This window comes from Sarcophilus harrisii, chromosome 2 (assembly GCF_902635505.1).
Source record: "Sarcophilus harrisii chromosome 2, mSarHar1.11, whole genome shotgun sequence".
NCBI classification, from domain to species: Eukaryota; Metazoa; Chordata; class Mammalia; order Dasyuromorphia; family Dasyuridae; genus Sarcophilus; species Sarcophilus harrisii.
Window position 1 is genome coordinate 152,422,738 of NC_045427.1, and position 25,864 is coordinate 152,448,601.

The following is a 25,864-nucleotide window of genomic DNA, read 5'->3' on the forward strand; positions in this document are numbered from 1 at the left end:
GCAAGGATGAGTTCAAACTCATCACTCTGGTATAAAGGAGACAGAAGGTTTCTTTCAGTGATTTAGGAAGCTCTGGAGAGTATGACACATATTTTCTGGTTGTCTGGATTGTTGGACTGACAGAAACCTTGTATGAGTGTCTGTGCCTTTGTCGATGTAAATAAGCCATATTTGGAAAAACGGAAGCAGCCTGTCCAAATTGGTAGAGAAGCAGTACCTCAAACAGTTCTCTAATATTACAAATTTCAGACTGATTGGATCTGCATCAGTGGAAGGAGTTTTCGTTCCCTACACCAATGAAATCAGTCAATAAACATTTATTAAGTACCCACTTGGCGCTAAGCACAGTGCTGACCTGGACTTGATGAAAAGTTGTTTGTTTTTAAAAGCCTTAATTGTTTTTTAATTTAATTTAGAGTCACTTCTTATTAGTAATTATATTCAAATAACTGAGTAAAATTGTCAGGAGAGCATACATTGTGTATTATTTTTGGACTTGTCTTTTTTTTTTTTTTTTCTTAGACTGTAACAGAGAAAATGACTGCCGGTTCAGTTTACGTTCCTCAGATTATCCCATTAAGGGCTCCTTGTCCAGGAAGAAACAAACATGAAATAAACACCAATACATTTGTAGAAATGAAATCAGGTAAGAATTAAGAATGACAAATCATTGTTGATAACACATAATACAATGCTTACTTGATTTATTGTGTTTCTTTTCCAGAGTTTTAAAATCTACTTTTTTATATGCCTTTATAAGAAGTCTCCAGAATCTCTTCAAACTTTACCAGGGAATTCATTATTTCAATGGGAAAACCAACATTTTTTATAGGAATACAGCAAATTCATATTGTTCCTAATGAAATATGATTTCTTTATGTTATTTATACAGAAAGATTAGTTTTCTCTTTACATAAACATAAAAACAAATGAATGTTGACATTTAGAAAGGAAACAGATTGAGCCCTGTAGATTATGTACATTTATGCTGCCTGCCCTGATGATTTTAGACGCTTGTATTCATAAGATTCTAGGATTTAGATCTGAAAGGACCTTTGGAGAGACTAGCAGTGTAACTCACAGCTTCATTTTACAGAAGAGGAAACTAGCCATTTAATTAGTAAGCAATTAAGTACCTGCTATTAGTCTATGAACAAAACCCCAAAATAAATTTATTAAGTCATCAATAGAGATGACAGCCAAAAAAGGGTTGATTCCCCTTCCCCACCACCCTGTAGGGTTACTCATAACATAGGACCCAAACAAAAGAGGAAGGAAACAATAACTGATTGGCCAGTATAGAAGCAATTTCCAAATAACACACATGAATTCAGATGTACAGGAGAAAACTATTCACATTCCTTGAATCATTCTTTGGATCTGAGAGGGTTTCGGATAACCTAGGTCCTGAGTTAAGCATTAACTAAGTCTGATTGCTTAGAGATTTCTCAGCCAAACAGGAATAGATTAAAAAAAAAAAACAATAAATTTTTCCCGCATTATTATATGTCAAATTCAATGATAGATGCTGGATATAAAAAGACAAAAATGAAATATCCTTTGATCTCAAAGAGCTTTTAACATATTTGAGGTATTTATTTGTAAATGCAAGGCAAATACAAAGGAACTCTAGACTAAAGGTGGCATTGGGAAGATCCCTGATTGGGAAATGGCACTTGAGAAGTCTTAAAGGAAAACCAAGATTCTTAGAGATGATAGTGAGTCAGGAAAGTGTTCCATTCATGGGGAACATCCAATGCAAAGACAGGAACAGTTGGACTGTTCCTTGTGAGAAAATGCAAGTAGATCACTTTGACTGTAATAAATCCAGAAAGGTAAGCTATAGTCAGATTGTGATGACCTTTAAAAGTCAAGCAGAGACGTGTATTTTATACCAGAGGCAATAGAAAAGAGCCACTGGAGCTTATTGAGGAGAATGCCCTAGTTAAGACTTGAGCGTTAGGAAAATACTTTGATGGTAGTATGAAAGATGGGTAGAATCCTGAGGCAGAGAGACTAATTAGGAGATTATTGAGGTGGTCCAGGTCAGAGCCTTGACTAGAATAGTAGCTATATGAATGGAGAGAAGGGGATAGATGCCAGAGAAATTGTAAAAGTGGAATTAATAAACAGCATAGAACCTAATATTGGGAATAATTTCAATTAAATATTTGATGACTGAAGTTGGGAATCTGGGTGTATTGACAATGCCTTTGATAGAAATAAGGAAATTAAGAAAAAGTTTTGTTTGAAAGGAAGGATAATGAATTCTATTTTCAAGATGTAAAGTTTGAAATACCTATGAGACAAATGAGTTGGAGAAATCCAATAAACAGTTATTGATGTGGGACTGAAGGTCAAGAGGAGAATAGAAGATATAGTGGAGGCAAAAAATATAGACACCATGTTCTAGTCATTTGTGAAAAGGAGGAAAGATAATATTTAAAGGAGTATAAGTCAAAAGACTATCTTTTTTAAGGATGTGGATGTGTTTGTAAGACTATGATCTATATTAGGAAAATATTGAAAATTAAAGAGAAAAGGAATAATTATATAGGCATCTGCTGAAAGAAATGAGATCAAAGATACAAGTAGTAGGGTTGTCCTTGGAGAAAAGGGCCTCCTCTTTGTCAGAAAGAAGCACAGAATCTTAAAGTTAGAAGAAACCTCTACCAGCATCCCTGAAGCCCCTTCAAATACTTGAAGAAAATTACCATAGCCCCATAAATTTCTCTTTTCATTAGGCTAAAAATCTCCAACTCCTTCTACTAAACAAATTCTGTAGAATAGCATCTTTGCTTTCACCATCCTGGTTGCTCTCTTGTGAGCCTACTTTATGAGGTTGGTAATGTCTTTTCTAAAATGTATCATTCAGAGCTATTCAAAATATTCCAGATATGATCTGACATGAACAGAGTATATAATAGGATTATCACTTTGTTTTAGACACTTTGTCTTTTCTGGCAAAATTTTAAAGAAATTATAGAAAATCTAGAAAAAGAAGCAGTTCCACCCACGTTAGGAAAGGAGCAAGCTACATTGCTTAACCTGGGAGTCAGTGGCCAAGTTATCTGATCTTAAAGATTTAGAAGCTGCTCAGAAGATCTTCCTTGAAAAGATACAGCTTGATAAGGAATTATGAAAATATGTAAAATGTGTTGACCATCTGACAAATATCATTGTTAATTGTGGGTATCCACAGAGATTGTTTCAAATTTTACTTGAAACTTTTCCACTAATAATCACTCAAGCAGTCAATAAATATTAACTGCCTATTATGTGCCAGGCACTGTGCTAAGTTCTGGGGATACAAAAAGAGGCAAAAGATAGTTCCTGCCCTCGAGGGGTTCATAACCTAATAGGGGAGATAACAAACAAATGTGGTCACATGAGCTGTGTACAGATTAAATAGGAAATAATTAGCAGAGGGAAGTCACTAGAATTTAGAGGAATTGGTAAAATCTTATTGTAGAAAATGGAGATTTAAAGGGAAACCAGGAAAGCTAATAGGTGGAGATGAAGAGGGAGATTGTTCAGGCATGAGATACAGCCAGAGAAAACCCTCAAGTCAAGAGATGTAGTGTTCTATTCATGGAATAGCCATGAGGCCAGATTAAAGAATATGTATCGGGGAATTCGATAAAAGAACACTGGAAAGGTAGGAAGGGGCTTATTTATGAAGAGCTTTAAATGTCAGAGTTTTGAATTTTATCCTGGAGACAATAGGAAGCCACAAGAGTTTATATGGCAGGAGTTGGGGGATGGGGGTGCAGTGACATGGTTAGACCTGCATTCTAATAAAAGTCACTTTAGTGGCTGAATGGAGGATAGATTGAAATTGAGGAGAAACTTGAGGCATGCAGACCCACCAGCAGGTTATTACTGTGGTCCTGGCATGAGACGGCGAGTGTCTCACCTGGATTAGTGACGGTGGCAGAGGAAGAGAAGGGAAGGGTGATACTTGTGGCAGAAGTAAAAGGCCTTGGCAACCAATTGGATATAGTGAGAGAAAGTGAGTAGTTAAGGAAGACTGCTATGGTGAGAGCCTGAGGAGCTGGGAGAATTCGGTGATCCCTCTATACTAACAGGGAAGGTGGGAGAGGGGGAGAAGGGAAAAGATAATGACTTCTGGTTGGGACAGGTTTGTTAGATATTTATTTTTTAAGAGTCTGAATGGCAATTGAAGATGGAAGATTGGAGATCAGAATAGGAATAAGTCAAAATAAGTAGATTTGAGAATCTTCAACATTGAGATGGCAATTAAATCTTTGGGAGCTGATAAGATCACCAAGCGAAGCAGTAACTAGGGAGAAGAGGGCCTAGCATAGAACCTTGAGGGACACCAATGGTTAGAGGGATTATTATGGATTAGGGTCTAGGAAAGGAACCTAAGAAGGAGCAGTCTGATTGGAAAAAAGCAAGAGAAAAGGGTGTCCCAAAAATCTGGGGAGAAGGGAGGAGAAGAGTATTACAACTGTCTCTGCACTTCATAAATCCACGCATGGCTCAGAGAAGAATGCCTTACTCTATTGGCTTGCACAGATGCTTGAAAGGACATGCATTCCTTTCAGTGGACTCACTGGATAGAGCTAAGAGACTGGTAGATTTGCTAGCAAGGACATAGGCCTGCCAAATTCTGAGTTGACCCATACAGTGACTGCTTCCTAGGGCTGGCGTTTTATGGGGATGCCAAAATGTGAAGTCCTTCTAGCATAGCATGTGTTTTATTTGGCCAGAGCCCCAAAGTCTGCTTGTCAATGTCAATGTCAAAATCTGCTTGAGAAACCCTAGGGTTCTCTTCTGTCCCAATGTATCTGAGGAACACACCCACCAGGCTCATGAAGGACTTGTCTATGGCAAAGGCTACAAATACAATATTTTTTCAAGGATTCTGTGAAACAGGAATATCTGCCTGAAGAATTAAGAGTAATAAACTTCTTTAAGCAAAAATGATGCTGAATTGTAAGATGTATGGTACAAGTAGAAAATGTGGGGGTTTTTTAGAGAGAGTTGAAAAGGAGGAGGCTCTGGATTTTTTAAAATTCATTACCTGTTCAGAAGGATGGGAGGATAGGGAAGATCTGTGCCAAGATCTTAACTTCTTCAAGTGGGAGGTACAATTACTTCTGTGACCAGATGCCTGACCTTGAAGTATAATTTATTTGTATTCTGCAAAGTATTATTAAGGAAAATAATTGGTGGTAATGTGCAGTAAGTGAGTATGTCATTAAAGAATTAACTATTTTGTTAGAGTAAGTCACACATTTATTTTGTTAATTCAATTCGGTAGTATTATAGTTTTCCTTTTTTAAAAAGTGTATATTCTGGTAATTTTAACTGTTAAGGAAATATAATTATAATTTAATTCTTCATAGTATTTTGAGTATTTTTTAACATGGAAAAGTCTTATGAACCAATAAAACTATTTCATAGTATTCTTGAAAAAATAAGAATGATCAAGAATAATAATTGAGAAAAGATCATTGGTAAATTTGGAAAGGACAGTTTCAGTAGAGGAATAACATTGGAAACCTCATTTTAAGGATTTAGGAAAAGAGTGAGAGCAGAGAAAGTGAAGGCATTTTCAAAAAATCTAGCCACAAAGGGCAGAAAAATATATTTCAGTAGTTAATGTTTCAGATGTTAAATCTGTTTAAGGACTAAGTTACCAACAGTTGGTCAAAGAATTGGAAATTTGGCCAAGGATGATATGACCAAAGATAAAACATATCAACTAGATAAAATTTTGGTTAAAAGTTCCTCATTCAGAAGCACACAATATATGAAGAATGAAGGGAGGTAGGTGTTGAGCAGAGAGAAGAGGCAGAAGGGCATTTATGCAAATTATGGACCATTTATTACACTGAAATCTACCAAAGTTGGTTTTCATTTTCTGTAGGTAACTTCATCTGGCTTTTATTTATTTATCTTGGTAAGAAATATGTTTTGAAAAATTTGCAATGATCACAAAGAGCCAGGATGGCTTCCTCAAGAAGAGGTTATTTTAGATTAACTTCATGCCCTTTTTTGATAGGATTACTAAAGTTTTAGATCAAGGGAATGCTATTTTACTATTTAACTAGATTTTAGGAAACCATTTGTCAAAGTCATGCCATTCTTGTGGGAAAAAACTGAGATTTGGGCTAGGCAATAGTGTAATTAATTGGAATTGATAGTTGACTCAGAGTAATAAATTCAAGCCTTCCTGACTCCATGTCCAGGCCTGTATCTATTGTACCTAGCTGCCTTATGCATATATACATATGAAATTCTTCAATAAACTATTATATCTATTTTATCCCTAAAGCAAAATAATTTAAATAAATATATGTAGATCATTCAAATACATAACAATAAAAACTACAAAATTTGAAGATATTTAATGTGCCTTTTTCAATTCCTAACTTTTTTATTTGTGGAGTTAAAAGTGACTATAAAACATAGAACAGGAATATATAAGAATTCATTTCTTTTTTTCTTAATTGTATTGTTTAAATGGTTTCTTGCTGCCTAATTTGAAAATGATTAAATGATTGAAACTAAATGATTGAAAATGCCTAAAAATGAAAATGAATGTCTTCTCAAATGATTTTTTATTTTCAGGTTTGATGCTCTCCCTCCTACATGTTCCTTAACCACTCTTTAAGAAAATAGAAGAAAAAAAAAATACCTGTTACATAATGGCTTTTTATTTTTCCAAATACATGCAAAGAAAGTTTTCAACATTCACCTTTGCAAAACCTTGTGTTCCAATTTTTTCTCCTTCCTTTCGTCCCCCCCTCCCCTAAACACTAAGCCCAATCTTAGGTTAAACCAATCTAGGTTAAACATGTGCAATTTTTCTAAATATATTTCTATATTTATCATACTGTGTAATCAAAATCAAATCAAACTGTGATGGATAGACTTGGCTCTTTTCAACAATGAGATGATTCAGAGCAATTCCAATAGATTTGGATGGAGAGAGCCATCTGCATCTTTAGAGAGGACTATGGGGACTGAATGTGAGTCACAATATTGTTTGCTTGCTTGTTTTTTTCTTTATCATTTTTTCCCCTTTTTGATCTGATTTTTCTTGTGCTGCATGATAAATGTGGGAATATGTTTAGAAGAATTGGACATGTTTAGCCTATAATGGATTACTTACTGTTGGGGAGGGGGAGAGGGAGAAAAATGTAGAAGACAAGTTTTTGCAAGGGTGAATGTTAGAAGGTATCTTTGCATTCATTTTGAAAAAATAAAAAGCTATTATTTTTTAAAAAGAAAAATCAAAAGGGGAAAAATGAGAAAGAAAAAAACCCAAGCAAATGAAAAAAAGGTGAAAATACTATGCTTTGATCCACATTCAGTTTCCATAATTCATGCGAATGTTTCTTTCCATCACAAGTCTGTTGGAATTGCCTTTAATCTCTCATTGTTGAAAAGAGCCAAGTACATCACTGTTAATCATCTTGTTGTGTACAATGTTCTATTGGTTCTACTCATTTCACTCAGCATCAATTCATGTAAGTCTCTCTAGGCCTCTCTGAAATCATCCTGCTGGTTGTTTCTTACAGAAAAATAATATTCCATAAACATTCATATCCCATAACTTATTCAGCCATTCCCCAATTAATGTGCATCTACTCAATTTCCAATTCCTTGCTACTACAAGAAGGGCTGCTACAAACATTTTTGTACAAGTGGGTCCTTTTCCCTTTTTTATGATTTCTTTGGGATACAGACCCAGTAGATATACTGCTGGATCAAAGAGTATGCACAGTTTGACAGCCTTTTGGGCATAGTTCCAAATTGTCCTCCAGAATGGTTGGATTAGTTCTGGATTAGTTCACAACTCCACCAACAATGTAGTACTGTCCTAGTTGTCCCACATCCCTTCCAACATTTATTACTATCTTTTCCTGTCATCTTAGTCAATCTGACAGGTGTGTAGTAGTATCTCAGAGTTGTCTTAATTTGCATTTCTCTGATCAATAATGATTAAAGCATTTTTTCATATGATTAATGATTTTAATTTCTTCCTCTGAAAACTGTCTATTCATAACCTTTGACCATGTATCAGTTGGGAAATGGCTTATATTCTTATAAATTTGAGTCAATTCTCTATATATTTTAGAAATGAGGCCTTTATCAGAAACACTGGATGTAAATTTTTTCCCCCAGCTTTCTGCTTCCCTTCTAATTTTGGCTACATTGCTTTTATTTTTAAAAAAAATTTTTAATTTAACTTAATCAAAACAAATTATCCATTTTGCGTTTCATAATGTCCTCTAGTTCTTCTTTGGCCATAAATCCCTCCCTTCACAGATCTGACAAGTAGATTTTTCCTTGTTTTCCTAATTTGCTTATAGTATCCTTTATGTCCAAACCATGAATCCATTTCGATCTTATCTTGGTCTATAGAGTGTTAAGTATTAATCAGTGTCTAGTTTCTATCATAGAATTTTCTTTTTTTTCTTTCTTTTTTTTAATTTACAGATTATTTTTATTTCATTTTTCTTTGTTTTTCAAAGTTTTTTATTTTCAAAACATATGCATGGATAATTTGACAACACTGACCCTTTCATTGCTTTGTGTTTCAGATTTTCTCCTCTTTCCCCCCAACCCCTCCCCTAGATGGCAAGCAATTCAATATATGTTAAACTTGTTAAAATATATTTACCATAGTATTTTCTAGTTTTCCCTGCAATTTTTGTCAGATAGTAAGTTCTTTTCCCAGAATTTGGAGTCTTTGGGTTTATCAAATATAGATTCTATAGTCATTGACTATTGTGTTTGTGAACCTAACCTATTCCACTGATCCCCACTACTCTTATTTCTTAATCAGTACTAAATAGTTTTCATGGCTGCTGCTTTATCATATAGTTTTTAGTTTGGTACAGGTAGGTTACTTTCCTTTGTATTTTTTTCATTAATTCATTTAAAATTGTTGACCTTTTGCTCTTTGAGATAGATTTTGTTATTAAAAAATACCTGTTACAAACATGTAGTGTTGAGTGAATGCCCATCAGTTGGAGAATGGCTAAGTTATGGTATATGATATATGAATGTTATAGAATATTATTGTTCTATAAGAAACAATCAGCAGGATGATTCCAGAGAGGCCTGTAATGACTTAACATGAACTAATGCTAAGTGAAGTGAAGTGAGCAGAACCAGGAGATCATTATACATGGCAGCAACAAGAAGATTATATGATGATCAATTCTGACGGATGTGGCTCTTTTCAACAATGAAGTGATTGAAGGCAATTCCAATAGACTTCTGATGGAGAGAGCCATCTGCATCCAGAGAGAGAATTATAGAGACTGAATGTGGACCAAAGGATAGTATTTTTACCTTTTTTTTTTTTTTGGTTTGTTTTGTTTGCTTTTTTTTTTCTTTCTCACTTAGAAATCCTATGTAATTTTTGGGGGCTAGCTTCAGGTGGGTAAAGCATGGAAATCCTTGAAGGCACCATCTAGAACCAAGTTAATGGGAACTCTTAGGAGGCAAAGACTGGCTGTCTATCTCACCATTAGGCCCCTTAGAAGCATAGAAGTTGAGGACTTTCTAGAGCCACCCAGGAAGGAGAAGTGAAAGAAAAATACTGCTTGTGGTCCCCAAGAATGGTGGAAGTGGGGTTTGAGGCTGGCATGGAGTGAGTGGATGTGGATATTGAGGTAAACACATCAGGATGAGAAAGATGTTTCCTGAGGAAGATGATATATGAAATAGGGAAATTTGCTTCAATAATGTAATGTATATAAAGAAAGAGGCTTTTTGGGGAACTCAGGATCTGTGGCCTCCAATATCTTTTTAGAAGTGTATGGAAGAAAATTGTGGACAGAGACATAAAGTCGTGAAGGCTCAGTCATTATTAAAGCACTGATCTGATTCCAAGAGTAGTTACGTTTATCAACTCTTCTCCCAAGTCACTCTAGAGTCAAGGCTCCTTCAACACATAGTGTTGCTTTTGGATCCAGAATAGGAAGATGTCACAGAGCTACTTACTGTTCATCAAGAAATTTATTTGATAATATCTGTGAAAATGTTCCCCTTCGGTTCTGGATCTAAAGTATACTCTCCTCAAGGTCCAGAGGATCCAGATACTGACAGCATTCCATGGCAGGGGCTGTTAGCCTTATATACAGGGCTTCTAGAGCTCTGTATAACCTGACCCCAACCTATATTTCTAGCCTCATTGGACTTTACTCCCCCTGTGATGCTTCTGTGATCCAGCCCTAAGAACTTTTCTTTGATCCTCATGAACATCTTCCTCAGCTTGCATCTCCCACCTTTTTCCTAGCTGTCATAGTGCTTACAATATACTTTCTCTTTATCTCTGACCCTTCTTGTCCTTCTTGTCATCTCAAGTTCCATCTTCTGGACAAAGCCTTTTCTGATTTTGTAGTTCACTTTGGACACTAGTGCCTTTCTTTAATCTGCCCCATTTCCAACTGCTAGCTACTTTGTATTTACATATTTTATGTGTGTATACTCTGTATATATTTGTATTCACTTACTTTATATTTACATATGTACTTGTCTCCCTTTAAAAATGTGACCCACTTTTTATGAATAATCTCCAATTATTCTGTCTATAGCTCCTTTGTAAATAGTTGTTTGCATGTGGTCTCTGATTGATCTTGAGAACAAGCACTGGAAGAAATTAGGCTCATGCTGACCCCAAACACCAAATTCAACAATACATTCTGAGTGGAGAGATAACCTTAATATTCAAAATCATTCTATAACAAATAAAGAAACGTATCATATACCTTTTACAGCTATAGGAAGTAGAAGTATTTTTTTGTATGTGTGTTTTTAAACAACTTGGTTTTTTTTTATCATATTAAAAGGCAAATTTCATTTACCTAACCATTTGAAGAATCCTGTAGTCTAATCATTTACTAAAAGAGACTTTTTTTTCTGCCAACTTGTTTAGAAAGAAATTTTATTATCTATTTATAAATATACCTTTAAAAGTTAATATCCATACATTCCAATTAACCAGTTATTTAAGCTCCAGCATGGGGGCTTCAGAGACCATCACCGAAATTTTTCAAGGGAGAACTAAAACATTCAGACAAGTGTTATTTAATAAAGGAATGAAGGAGTTATTGAGCTCCTGTAGGGTCACACATGGGGTACAGTAGAGAAAAACAGATGGGTACATTCTGAGAGGCACAAGAGCTATCTAAATTCTGGAGGACATTACAAAGTAATTGAGTTTAAGTTACCTACAGAGGAATAGAATAAAAGAGAAGCACTGTTGGCCCATTAGGAAAAAGAAGTTTAGAGTTAGAAGTTAGAAGTTGCCAACTTTGAAAGACTGTAATAATCCTGTTCAACTTCCTGGCCTAGTTTTATGATCACATACAGAGTGCTTCCAAAAGACTGTTGGAAATGCATCATAGATGCTTTTTGACAGTCATGAATATGATTTTTAAAATTTCATGAGTATGATAGTGATTATGTCTAGATCTGGCTTTTATTGTTGTTTGTACCCTTCTTCTGAATGGATTGGTACCTAATGAAGGTTGATGGTTTCCATGTTTCTTTTTCCTCAGTACAAAGAGGATTTGAAAATAGGAAAATGGTCAAAACCCAGTGGGCTTAGTGTCATTGCGTGGGTCACTTTTTGTAAATCCATTAACATGTGAACTTGCAGCAAGTAGCTCTTGATCAGAGCTTGAATTTTAGCTTAGATTTTTTTTTTTAATGTTTATTATGTTAACATTCTTTTTTTTTTTTATTTTGAGTTCCAAATTCTTTTTCTCTTTCTAGCCCTCTCCCACTTATGAAGAAGACAAGCAATAAAATACTTATTACATACGTGAAATCATGCGAAACATTTCCCTGTTATTGTTGTTTAGTAATTCCAGTCAAGTCTGATTGAGCATGACCCCATTTGCGGTTTTCTTTTTCCTTTTATATGTATGTGTGGAGGCATTTGGGGTTGTGACCTTCTTAGGGTCACATAGCTATTAAGTGTCTGAAGCTAGATTTGAAATTAGGAAGAAGAGTCTTCCTGACTCCACATCTGCTACTCTCTGTTTTGGCACCTAGCCACCCTAGAAGTTTTCCATAGATTCCCTAACAAATGAGTAAAAAAAAAAAAAAAAAATGCAATTACAGTTTATTATTCTTTATGGATTGTTTTGTTGGCTTTTATATTATTTATGACATTTGTTTTATTTATGACTTCCAGACACTCCAGGTGTCATTATATATTATACTTTGGATGGCAGCAAACCTGAATTATTAAAGAGAAAAGGATTTGGTGAAAATAACACTTTTAAGTATACCGGACCAATCACTCTTCCTGATGGAAAAATACAGGTTAAAGCTAAGGCAGTCTCAAGGTATGTTAGCACTACATTTCTTCAAAAATTAGTATGACTGAATAAACATTGATTACATGCTTTCTATGTATAAAGTACTGTGATAAATGCTGGGGATATAAATATAAGCAAATACAACAGTTGCTGATCTCAAAGAAATTATGTTCTAATAAGGAAGAAAACTTGGATGGGGAGAAGGCTTTTGACTAGGAAGTTACAAGGATATAATCAGAGTATTGGGGTAATATTTTGACATTTCCTTTACAGGAATAATTGTGTTGATTTAATTCCTGTTTCCAGAACACTAGAGCCAGTGTCAATGCCAGCAGTACTTGAGTTCAAATCCTGCCCCTGTCTTAACACATAGTTAACTTGGGCAAATTATTTATTCTTTTGCTGCTAGGCAAAAATTCTAAGTTGCAGAAAAGGTTCCACCCTGCATTGAGTAAGGAAGTTCTCTACCCCTGTGGTGTCAGACTCAAAAAGAAATGATCATAAAATCAAATGAGTACAATTCCTGTGGGTCACATGTTGACTTACTTTTAAAATGTAATATTATCTATGTTTTTTTAATTTTTAAATTTTTATTTATTTTGTTATATATTTCCCAGTTACATTTTAATCTAGTTTAGCCTTCACTCAGGGGTGTCATAGGTCACATATGGTTTGTGGGACTATGTGTTTGATAGCTCTGCTCTATACTAGTGAAACCATAGATCCTGTGCCTGTTATGCTTTGTATAATATGGTTGAGTTTAGCCCCACTCTCTCAGGGCCAGATCTATTAGTTTTAATCCCCTTTAGAGTTCTTTAGATACTCTCAAGTCTACCATTGGCTGTGTTCCCCTAACTTTAGAGGCCAGTGTCACCATTATAACTGATCTTGACATGTACCAAACTCTAATTATACTTGATATAAGCTATTTAATCATTATCTTTTCTTCCCCTTCCTACTCAATAAGTTTCTCTTGTTTTCACATAAAGCTTCATTTTATTAAACTTAGAGACTTTTAGTTTTATATTTCCTGAAAAAAGAATCAACTGCTTGGCTCATTTAGTGACATAGGTTTCAAGTACAAAAGTACAAGATTACATGTTTGGGTCTCTAGAAAAGATAGACCTAAAAAGTGCCTTTTAAACTCCTCCTGCTGATCTATCTTTAATGTGGGGAATTGTTTAATACAACGATGATCTGAAAATTTCAATAATAGAATACCAAATACTACATACTTTAACCTTTCAAGTAGATCAGCTAGAATTTATAGATTTTTTGTCCATGGCCTAACCCACTCTTTCACTTGTATATTCCACCTGATTGTTCCCTACATACTTACCCAGAGAAAAGAGGCATTGTCTCATGATCTGTGTTCTGGAACCTGGATTGTTTATTCTAATTTATCTGACTTTGCCTTTTTATTTTGTTTCTTATTTTCATCATTGTAGTCATTTTGCATATTATTCTTCTATTCATTTCACTTTGTATCAGTTTATATATCTTGATGTGTTTCTCTGAATACCACAGAGAGAAATCACATTGGATAAAAACTTCAGGTTTCTTTTTTCTTTTGGTATAACAATTTGGGGACTGTGAAACAAAATGGAGACAAATTCCTTTGAGTTCCGTTGTGGTCATTGTTGCCCAGTTATTCCTCTAAATTTGGAGCCAGAGTTCTAAGTAGCAGGGCATCTAACTAAGGTCTGAGAGAAGATCATGGAAAATATCAAGAAATATTTGTTTGGCATTGTGTATAGTAATAGCAATATTAGAAGGATAATCACTATGAAAGACTTAGCTATTCTGATTAATGCATGATCCAAGACAATTCCAAAAGATCTATGATGATAAATGCTATCCACCTCCAGAAAGAGATCATATTGAAACATATTTTTTAAACTTTCTTTATGTTTCTTGCTTTTTTATTTTTTATTTTTTGTAACATGGCTTATATGGCAATGTTTTACATGATTTCACATGTATAAATGATATATTGATTGCCTTCCCAGGAAGTGGGGGAGGAATGGGAAAGAGGAACAGAATTTGGAACTCAACATTTTAATGAAGTAAATATTAAAAAGAAGAAAAGAAAAAGATTAAAAAATAAGAAATTTATACTCAAAGGCTATTAAACTGTGCATTCCTTCAATTCAGCAATGTCTCTACTGGGTCTGTATCCCAAAGAGATTACAAACAAGGGAAAAGGACTCACATGGGCAAAAATATTTGCAGCAGCTCTCTTTGTAGTGGCAAGGAACTGGAAACTGAGTGGATGCCCATCAGTTGGGACATGGTTGAATAAGTTATGGTATATGAATGTTATAGAATATTATTATTCTATAAGAAACGATCAGCAGGATGATTTCAGAGAGGCCTGAGAGACATGAACTGATGCTAAGTGAAGCTAGTAAAATTAAGAGAACATTGTATACAGTAACAACAAAATTATGGAATGATCAATTCTGATGGACATGGCTCTTTTCAACAATGAGATAATTCAGGCTAATTCCAATAGACTTGTGATGGAGAGAGCCATTTGCACATAAAGAGAACAGTGGAGACTGAATGTGGATCACAACATAGTATTTTCACCTTTTTTATTGTTATTTGCTGTATTTTGTTTTCTTTCTCATTTTTCTCTTTTTTGATCTGATTTTTCTTGTGCAGCATGATAAATGTGGGAAAATGTACATGTTTTACGGATGTTTTGTACATGTTTAACAGATTACTTGCTGTTGGGAAAGAGAGGGAGGAAAAATTTGGAACACGAGGTTTTACAAGGGTGAAGGTTGAAAACTTTGTTTGCATATATTTGGAAAATAAAAAGCCATTATTTTAAAAAGTTAAGAAATTTGAACTATATCACCAAATATTTTTAAATGCTCCCTTGAGTTAGACTTTTAAATGTCATGTAGATAAATAAAAAGGCATGATAAATGTGACATAATTTTAATAGATTTTACTCAAACTTTTGCCAAACACTTCAAAAACACTTCAGTATGTTTTGAGGTAGGCAGCCTCAATATTTGGTGATAAGATGGGGTATAGTATATTGATATTTTTCACTTGGCCATGAGCATATGGTAAGAAGAGAAAACAGAAATAGATACACTATTTCCCTTTTGTTGGTGTATTTCAGTAATTAAGTAGTTGAATTAAAAATGTTTGTTGATAAATTTATTATTATTGCTTATTTACTTCAGGTGTCTTTTCTGCCTTTCTATTATAGAGAACCTTTTGTTTATTAATTTTCAGAGACTGCAGGGAAAGTGGCATCGTAACTAAGATATTTCAGGTAGACTATGAGCCACCAAGTATAACTTCTTTTCAAGAAGACAGTGATGAAAATATTCACAAAAACTTTGAAAAGCAGGCAAGTTATAATAAAGGTAGACTCCAACTCCTGATTTTTTCAACTTTACAACCTCATTTAATCTGTCAATTCTTTTCTGTTCCTAGTGTCAACAGCTTGAGTTTTATTTTACTATCTGTCTTATACTGTACTATTTTCTTAATTGGCATTCTTTCCTACTCTTCTTCCTCTAAGATACCTTACATACCAATTCCTAGATTGATCTCCTTACAATATCACTTAATTTTACTTCCCAGTTCAAATACATTCCTCTTTATATGAAGAATAAAGTCCAAATAGCTAAGCCCAGTAATTAAAGTCTTCCTCTTTGTGGATGCAGGCTACTTTGCTAGCTTCACCTCTCACTATTCACTCATACCCAACTCTATATACTCTATTCCACTGAGAAAATTTTAGTTTATAATTATTATTTATAGGAAATCAAATTCTTTAGAATTGGTTGACCTCCTTAAAAGCCTTCTGCTTTTGCTTCAATCTAGAATCACAAATAGCTTGCCTTCCCTCATTCAGAAAAGCAGCATGTTCTCTGGGACTTATCTGCTTATACCATGAAGGATCCTTAAAACCAAGACAGAGAGCAGACAACTCTTGTTCTTGGTTATTTCATTGTAGCATGTATCAAATAAATCTCTAGAAACTGAGATCAGGAACAAGAGCACAAGAAGAAGCAAAGTCCAAGTATATAATTGGAGATTAAGATTCAGGTCCCTACTGGGGAATCAGGCAGATACTAGAGTCTGGACATTGTGACTAATGTCATTCGAAAAACAGATGTGTCCACAAAGCAGATATAACTCATTTTAACCTGAAAACCCGGATTCTAGTTTTGTGATTTCTCCCTAGAATAACTATCATGCTGCCTGGTCTGCAAGCCACATGTGGCCCATGAAACTCCTGAATGCAACTCATACCAGATTAAAATATAATTGAAAAATATTTAGCAAAATAAACATTTTCAAAAATATGTAGAATATTAATTTTAAAACTAGTCAAAATGTGACCTGCAGAGATCCTTATATATGAATTAGTGGCTCATATTTCTATTTGAATTTGACACCTCTGATTTTGGCAATTGAGTGAAGCCTTAATGCATCCCTTCTATCTTTGTTACTTATATTTATAATTATTATTCTATTAGTAGTGAAAAAAACCTATCTATAGACCCATTTTGTGTCTCATAGATTAATAACTCTTGGCCTGTACTAATTGTTTTCCTCACCCCTGCTCTTTGTGGCATCTTATTTTTTTATGTCTTGCTGTGTACCACATTGGTCTTGTTGATGGAGCTTGTCCAGATTCTTATTGTTCTGTCCTATCTTACTGAATTCATCACTTGGTATAACTAATATAAACCTCTGGGTTTCATATAGTTGATATGATGTAATGAATTTTTAAACTGTTTTTTGAAGTTATTCTATACAAATTGCCTTAGATAATGTTTTAACTATTATTCTTTTTCTGTAGTAACTTTTAATTTTATAATAAAATATTAGATAGGTCTAATAGAATTATTGATATGTAATCTTTTCATTCTTAGGAATTAAAAAGTGAAAATTTGGCATCAAAACTTGAAGAAAGAGATAAAAATAGTGGAAATAAACCTGGTTGTATTGCTGAAATTAAATGTCAAGGTATGATATGATATAATGAAAACTAAATCTAACATTTCAAAACCATAAAAATGCATTCATTCCTCATATAAACAAATATGGAAATAATGCTCAGAAAAGAAAGTTTGAATTTTGAGTTACATACTTAAATTTCCCAGAAATGTACTTTTTCATAATTGTTATTTTAAGGAAGGACTATATAGGTCATGGTCCTTTATTAAAAATAATGTTGTGGCTATATATAATTATTATTGTTCCATGTATTATCATTTTAGAATTTAAAGGAGAGGCTTCAACTGAAAATAAATGTTTATAAATTCGTCTTTCCACAGATAATCCAATGGAAACCCCATCTTGCAAAGAAGAAACAGTTTTTACACAACTCCCTAATCATAAGCCTCAGGTAAAAGAAAAATTTATGGTTTTAATTTTTTTTTTTAACCTTCTGTTACCTTAACTGTTGACAGTACTTCACCTGTCAGGTATTTTAAACAAATTGCTATTATAAATTACTTTCCTAAAGCTAAGGTATGGGTATGCAACTAAATTTTGTTAATTCAAACTTTGTAAAGTTTATTATTACTCAGAGCCTTTAAAGTTTGCTTTTACTTAACAACACAGTTCAGTTCCAGTCAATTCAGTTCAGTTAAATATTTATTAAATACCTACTCTGTATAAGGCAAAGCTTTTTTTTCACAGAGAATACAAATTAATAGTGCAAAGATGTTTTTTGTTTTGCTGGGGCAATTGGGATTAAGTGTCTTGCCCAGAGTCACACAGATAGGCAGCATTAAGTGTCTGAGAATAGATTTGAACTCTGGTCCTCCTCACTTAAGGGCCAGCACTCTATCCACTGTACCACCAATTGCCCCTGTGCACGTGTTTTTAAGGGATTATATAAATTGCTTAAGAATACAGCCTTTTCTCTTTCTCAAATACTTCTAAGCAACCATTACAATTAATTTTTTTTGTTTTTATAAATCATCCTTACATATTCTTTTATAAATAAGTCCTATAAGGATATCTATTATATAATATATTGTCAGTTTAGGAGAGTGCAAGTTTGGGTGGTTTTGAGTACTTTGTTTTTTACTTTGTGTGTCCATTGCTTAGGACAGTGCCTGATAAGACAATGAGTACTTAATGTTTGTTAAATTGAATTGTTTGTACTTAAAAGTAATAAATTTTACTTCATTAAAATTATCCTATAATTTACACCTAAGTAATCAAAAGTACTTACCTCTTAATCATTCTAAAATATTGATAATTTGTGGTTCTGTGGGTCATATCATGCTCCTGTGACATAATTATCTAATTGTAGTGCAGAAAGTTTATAACATTAACAGTATCATTGTCCTCCCAATACTAATTATTACTGAATTTTGCCGTGAACATTTATGCTTTTCTCTCTTTGGATTCTTCAAGAATCTGTGATTTTGGTTAGTATGGTTATTGCCTCCGTGGGTATGGACCACAGTTTCTCTGTGACTTAGTGGAATATCTTTGAAACTGTGTTCAGAACCTTCATGCACTTGTAGCCAACCTGGCCACTTGTACCCGGAGATAGCAGACACATAGAGTCTGTAACCAAGCTTGCAGTGAAATCTCTTTCAGCTTAGAGGGTCCTTCTAAGCTTCCTAGTGATAACCTGATAACCCATCATAGCAGAATAAGGCTTTGGAAGAGTACATTAGCAGGTTGCTATACTTTTTTTCTAAACAGTGATCTATGTCTCCCAGGTCTAAGAGCCCTCTCAGCCCTCACTATCTTATTCTCCCCATAGTGCTATCAGCACACACTCAGATGACCTAAAATGGTCTCTCATATATACCTGTGAGCTCACCCCTACTCAGGACGCTGCAGATACACTGTCAGAGAACTACTGTTGGTGTCCCATGATGGAGCTGACACTCCATCTAATCACTTGCCTTTTGGGTCCTGATCCCTTGTTTTCCCTGAGACCTGATTTTCTCTTTCCATCTCTGCCATGGGCTTTTGTTTCACGCCCATTGGCTTGTTCCTCAGAACTATAGCTCAGACTTCCTTTTCCTTTCCCTGCTTGTCTCTGGACATTGCTGTCATTCAGGTAGTCTAATTCAACAAATACTTGTGGTAAAGCCATTGTGCTGAATGTGAGTTACAGAAGCAAAAGTGAAATAATACCTGCCCTCGGGGAGTTTGTATTCTACTGATGTGACAGTCAGAGATAAATATGGCTCAAAAGGCCTATGGTCTGGAGTGAGAGAAGGCAAAAGTGAAAAGAGAAAATGAAGAAGGGATAGTTGAGGGAGAGAACCTTAATATCTGGGAGCAGAGAAGTCAAGGAACACTTCATGGAAGAGAGCAATTGAGCTGAATCTTTTGGAGGAATATGAAGACTCCAAAAGAGAAAAAGAAGTCAGCACAGTCTTTGAGGCAAGATATGGCCTGTGTGATTTGGAGACCAGTTAGCATTCGATTTTGGCTGAAATGCAGAGCAGGTAGAGGGCAGTAATGAGAGATAAGATGCAAAAGTAGGTTGAAGTTGGAATTTTAGAATGTCTTAAATGCCAAACTAAGATGTTTATAGTAGGAAATCACTGAAGAGTTTTGATCAGGGAATTGATAGATTCATAATGGTTCGTGAGGCCATGAGTACCTTCCCATTTGAGGTTGTTGTCCAGGTTATAGTGTTTATTCCTTTCCAAGAGTGGGTTCAATTCTTAACAACATTTTTTACAACTTTGAAATAAGGTGATTATGTGACTAAAAAAAAGTTCTTGCCCTTAAGGCAGGGGAGTGGGGAAGAAAAACAAATTATGCACAGAGAGGTAAATGCAAAGTATATAATAACAAGTAATAAAAAGTAATTTCAGGAGTTAGAATGCACTAGCACACTACTATTCTTTTAGTGAGTGAAAAGTTTTCTCCAGTCTTCCTCAAACTTGGGCCTACCAAGTTATTCTTTAGCAAACTGGTTCTAATAACTTTCTGATGGCTTTGTGCCTGGGGATGACACAGAAGCGCTAGCGAACTAGAACAGTGTGTTTGTTTTCAGAGGGTAACAATGAGTTGAGGTGTTTCATATTGATTTGTTTTCTAAATTTCTTTAGTATATGATTTTTGAAAAAACAAACTTATATTAGTAAAGCATCTTAACACCAAGGTACTGGCTAGTTAATTGAAGGCATTTAATTTTTTTTAATCTGTTTTATGCATCTTACATATCACTCATTTCTACTTTTATCATCTTCACCCTGAGTTCTACTTCACCAACACTGAAAACTTTTTTTTTCACCCCTGAGGCAATTGGGGTTAAGTGACTTGCCCAGAGTCACACAGCTAAGAAGTGTTAAGTGTCTGAGACCAGATTTGTTTTGGGTTTTTTTTTTTTATTTAATAGCCTTTTATTTACAGGATATATGCATGGGTAACTTTACAGCATTAACAATTGCCAAACCTCTTGTTCCAATTTTTCACCTCTTACTCTCCCACCCCCTCCCCTAGATGGCAGGATGACCAGTAGATGTTAAATATATTAAAATATAAATTAGATACACAATAAGTATACATGACCAAAACGTTATTTTGCTGTACAAAAAGAATCAGACTCTGAAATATTGTACAATTAGCTTGTGAAGGAAATCAAAAATGTAGGTGTGCATAAATATAGGGATTGGGAATTCAATGTAATGGTTTTTAGTCATCTCCCAGAGTTGAGACCAGATTTGAACTCGGGACCTCCTGACTTCAGACTGGTGCTCTATCCACTGCACCACCTAGCTGCCCCTTGTAACTTTTCTTGAAACAAATTAAGAATAAGCACCTAATACAGTATCTGACTGTTGCTGATAACATGTAACATTCTGACCTATAATCTACATCTCTCTAATAAGAGGAAAATGTTTTGGTCCATTATCTCTTTTCTAGACATACGGTTGATCTTTATAGTTACTTGTAGTTCAGTTTTGTCTTGTGATATTCCTATCATGAATATCAAATTAATCATTAATTGCATTGTTTCCTGTGTCATTTCATACATCTTTTCATGTTTCTTGGAATCCTTCATATTTGTCTTTGCTTCTTACCTAACAACATCAGATTACATTAATTTAATGGTTTATTCAGCGTTCTCTCTAACTTACAGTTATGCTTTTTGTTTTTCATTATTTATTTATTTGTTTGTTTGTTTTACTGAGACTATTGGGGTCAAGTGACTTGCCCAGGGTCACACAGTTACGAAGTGTTAAGTATCTGAGATCATATTTGAACTCAGGTCCTCCTGACTTCAGGGCTAGTGCTCTATCCACTGCATCACCTAGCTGCCCCTGTTTTTAATTCTTTATTACCACAAAAAGGGCTATTTTTAGTATTTTTTTTAGTATATTTTAGTATAGATGAAAACTTAATTTCTGCTGTTGTCCTCCTTAGGGTACAGGCTAAGTAGTGGAATTTCTGGGTCAAAAAACATTTTTTTAAATTGTAAAATATCTTCTTCAGATAGAGTTTGTATTTGCAGTTAAACACTAAGTGTTCTAAAGTTATACGTGGAATTTGGGGCTAAGGTTATTTTATAACTTCTGGAGTTGTTTTTTACATCATTTTTACATCAAAATGTAATTTTGCAGTCAGTCTTTCTTTATATCATTATGCTAAAATACCAAATAAATATCTCTATTTGTTTAGTTTACTAATTCACCAGGCATGAATGGCCAGAAAAAGTTGACCAGTGCCCAAGTCTTGAGACTTAACAAAGCAACAAACTTTTTCAAGTAAGTAGAGCTTTCCCTTTATTCTTAGTTTTTAGCAATAGGAAAGGACCTTTGGCAAACTTGAGGGAAAGACATAACAAAAGCATCATTTCATGATACTTAAACTTATTGTAGTTTTTAAATAACTCCCTCAGCCATCAAAGATCCTTTATTGTTGTTCAGTCATTTTTTAGTCATGCCCAGTCATTTTTTTAGTTATGTCCAACTCTGTGACTCCCTTTAGAATTTTCTTGGCAAAGATACTGGTGTGGTTTTTTCTTTTTTTCTTCTTTACCTCAGACTCAGGAGGGGCTGATTGGGAATGTTGGGGTTCAGGGGTAACCCCAAAAAGGTTGGGGTTCCAAACTGGCATCCCAAGGTGTCTCAAAAGAATTTTCAGGCTTGGACCCATCTCCAAGTCAAGGGGCAAAGTTGATTATAATTGTAATGCCAATTAAAGTGGGCTAAGTTCCAAAAGAAGTTAGCAAAGAGCCAGGCACAATGAAAGATAAATTTATAGGGAAAAATTAGAGAAACTATGTCACTGCTATGCTAATTTTGTGGCTTAGAGGTGAAGTTGAGGAGTGGTCTGGTTCTGAATTTGTGTGCAGGTGCAATACCTATAATTCTCTGGGCAGAGCTAAGAATGGGGAACCTTCCACTTGAAAGATCACTAGGTCAAATGGCAGACACCCAATTTTTGTTCTGCACCATCAATACCTCATTATTGTTGCTCTATATTCTCAGAAACCTCACTATCACTGATCACCAAGCTACTATCTGATAGGACTCTATCACATACAGTAAACTGGGGCAGAAATAGATTGCTTCTAACCGCATCATTCCCAAGGCTGAGTGGCCTCAGGATTACATCCTACCCAGGAGCTGCACCACATTAGTATAAACATTTTTAAAGTATCTTGTGGCTATGGTTGCTTATTTTTTCATGTTCTTAACATTGATTCATAAGATACATTCAACTAATAAACCCATGTTTTTTAGGTGTACAAATTGTTTAACTACTCGCCCATGTGACCCTTTCACTCGTTTCTGTCAAGAATGTGGCACTCCTGTTCCACCTCTATTTGGTCAACACCATCCACCCCCAGAAGAAGCTGAGGTGAGAAAACAGAAAATTCTTTTATTTATTCACTCTTTATAGACAGTATCAAGTATCAGCCAACTAAACTTAGTACTAAGAAGCTCTAAATTTTTTCATACCATAGATTAGAAAAACTTTTTTTGGACCCATTCTGGTGTTCATGCTTCTTATTAAATGTTGAGTATGTCTCCTATTTGCATTTCAATCTTAGGTGATAGAAGATTTGAAATATCAATTTTGTCCTTAGCATCCTTCATCATAATGTTACTGAAAGCAAAAATATTCTTGCCCAGTGTAGAATTTAATTTATAATATAAATATAATGAAAAAAAATTCAAGAATCAAAAAAGCTTAGAATTGGAAAGGCATTTAACCCAGTCTCTTATCTTATATATGCATTTATCATACAGCATCCTTTACAAGTAATCTAGCTTTTGTTAGGACACCTCACTACTTTAGGCAGTTTGGGACCATTCTAGTTATTAATTAGGTTTCCCTCTAGCTCCCTACAGGTATCACTATTTCTCTTCTGAATCTATATAGAATATGTATAATCTCTGGGTTTATCTAGCCCTTCAGACACTTCTCATGTTCCCCTAAGTTTTCTGTTAATCAGGTTAAACCATTCACTTTTTTTTTTTTTTTTTAATAGCCTTTTATTTACAGGTTATATGTATGGGTAACTTTACAGCATTAACAATTGCCAAACCTCTTGTTCCAATTTTTCACCTCTTACCCTCCACCCCCTCCCCCAGATGGCAGGATGACCAGTAGATGTTAAATATATTAAAATATAAATTAGATACACAATAAGTATACATGACCAAACTGTTATTTTGCTGTACAAAAAGAATCAGACTCTGAAATATTGTACAATTAGCTTGTGAAGGAAATCAAAAATGCAGGTGGGCATAAATATAGGGATTGGGAATTCAGTGTAATTAACTATTCACTTTCAATCATTTCTCATATGATATGATTTTGAGTAGCTTTACTACTCTGGTCATCATCCTCTTTATATGATACAGTTTGTCAATGTATTTTCTAAAATAAGAACCCTACACATGCTATTCCAAATTATATAGTCTGATCAAATTAAATATTTATCATGAATGCACATATCCACAAATTACCCTACAATATGGAAGGAGTAGGTAGGGTTTGAAATAAGACAAAGCTTAATCTTCACACCTGAAATAGGAAACTTTGTCTTGAATGTGTTGATTAAATATCAATAATAATTAATCACTTAGTAGGCAGTATTTAACACATTCCTTAGGAATTGAAGATGCAATGATAAAATAAGCTGTTCTCTTTGAGAATCTTACATTTAATCAAGGAAGAGAACATATATATAAATAAGCATATATGAAATAAATATAATAAATTTAAATTTGGGGAAGATTGGGGACTCTTGGAGCTGATGGGGAGAATGGATCAGAAAAGGTTGCCTCTGGAAGGTAATGCTCCAGGAAGATTTTGAAAGAAAAATAGGATTCTAAGAGGTAGAGATTAAGTATGAGAGGATTCCAAGTTGGAGAGGTTGGGAGTGATTTCAGCCAATATTACATTTAAGAAAGACCATCACTATATGTCAGACTATAGTGTGAAAGAAGGGAATAATGTATATGACTGGAAGATAGAGGCCAAGTTGTGAAGGATTTTAAAGGCTAAACAGAGGAACTTAAATTTAATCCCAGAGGAAGTATGGACACATTGAGAATTCATTGAGCAGGAAAGTAGTATTTTAAGAAAATGCTTTAAGAAAATCAACCATTGTTAGGAACATGAACTGCAGAAAGGACAAACATGTCAAATGGACCAATTGGAAGGCAATGGGAATAATCTAGGTGAGAGATGATGAGTTCCTGAACTAAAAGAGTGGCTGTGAGAACAGAGAGAAGGGAAAGGATATGAGAGATAAGAATGACAGGATTGATAGTAGCTTGCCATTAATTTTTTACCTAACTAGAAAAACTGCTTTATCAAACTTTTTCTTTACATCAGCCTTCACTCTTCAGCATAAATCTTAGCTATTGCATTTACTTGGGAGGATATTGTAAAATATCAGTGTTCATTGATTGTTGTGCAAAATGAAATGAGATCACTGCTGTTGAATATAAAATGCCCACCTCTACAAAGGTACCGGTAGGTTCTTTGTTTAATTGTTACAGGACAATGATGAGTAAAGAGCACTTTACTTTTTGCTCCTTAAACCATGCCCTTGCATCCCTTCCCTCTTCCCTCCAACTTTAAAGATCAACTTCCTTGACCATACTTTGCTTTATCGTATATGGTTCAGTCTTACTTGATCATATTTAATTTAACCCATGAGCTGTTTCACAAATTAAATGGCATCCTTTGTCCTGTGATAAATGTCTTGTGAGTTTTTCACATCTTGTATCACTCCTCTAACTAATAACATGGTATTTCACTTATATTTATTCAGTAGTATTTAAAAGTGATTAAAACAGCTGTATTTCTAACTCAGGTTTCAATTTTTAAAAGTTTATCTAGAGATTAAGATGTTAATTTCAAAAAAAAAAAAAAAAAAAGGAGAAAAAAAGATCTTTGGATTAAAAAACCACTCCTGGCTAAGTGTTCTTCCCAAGAACAGAACACCATACATTTACATATTTTTAAAATCCAAACTTGGAGTTTAAAATGCAAATAGAAAAAAAAAAGTTTTCCTTTCTTTCTTTCTTTGTCTGACTTTCAGGCCAGGGTTG

The 25,864-nt window shown here is 34.4% G+C and overlaps 1 protein-coding gene across 8 annotated transcripts in view; it reads left to right on the top strand.

The window, feature by feature from the left end:
- Nucleotides 1–25,864, top strand: part of DZANK1 (double zinc ribbon and ankyrin repeat domains 1) — a 132,445-nt gene that overhangs the window by 3,068 nt on the left and 103,513 nt on the right. For 6 of the 8 annotated variants that reach the window (XM_031951062.1, XM_031951068.1, XM_031951061.1 and 3 more), the window contains exons 2-8: nucleotides 523–646; nucleotides 12,194–12,347; nucleotides 15,576–15,693; nucleotides 17,231–17,324; nucleotides 17,636–17,706; nucleotides 21,969–22,054; nucleotides 23,036–23,153. In XM_031951062.1, coding sequence (XP_031806922.1) covers nucleotides 538–646; nucleotides 12,194–12,347; nucleotides 15,576–15,693; nucleotides 17,231–17,324; nucleotides 17,636–17,706; nucleotides 21,969–22,054; nucleotides 23,036–23,153 — 750 coding nt within the window. In that variant the 5' untranslated portion in view covers nucleotides 523–537. Of the gene's footprint in view, nucleotides 1–522; nucleotides 647–12,193; nucleotides 12,348–15,549; nucleotides 15,710–17,230; nucleotides 17,325–17,635; nucleotides 17,707–21,968; nucleotides 22,055–23,035; nucleotides 23,154–25,864 lie in introns of those variants that run through there. The other 2 variants (XM_031951066.1, XM_031951067.1) reach the window with 2 other exon arrangements.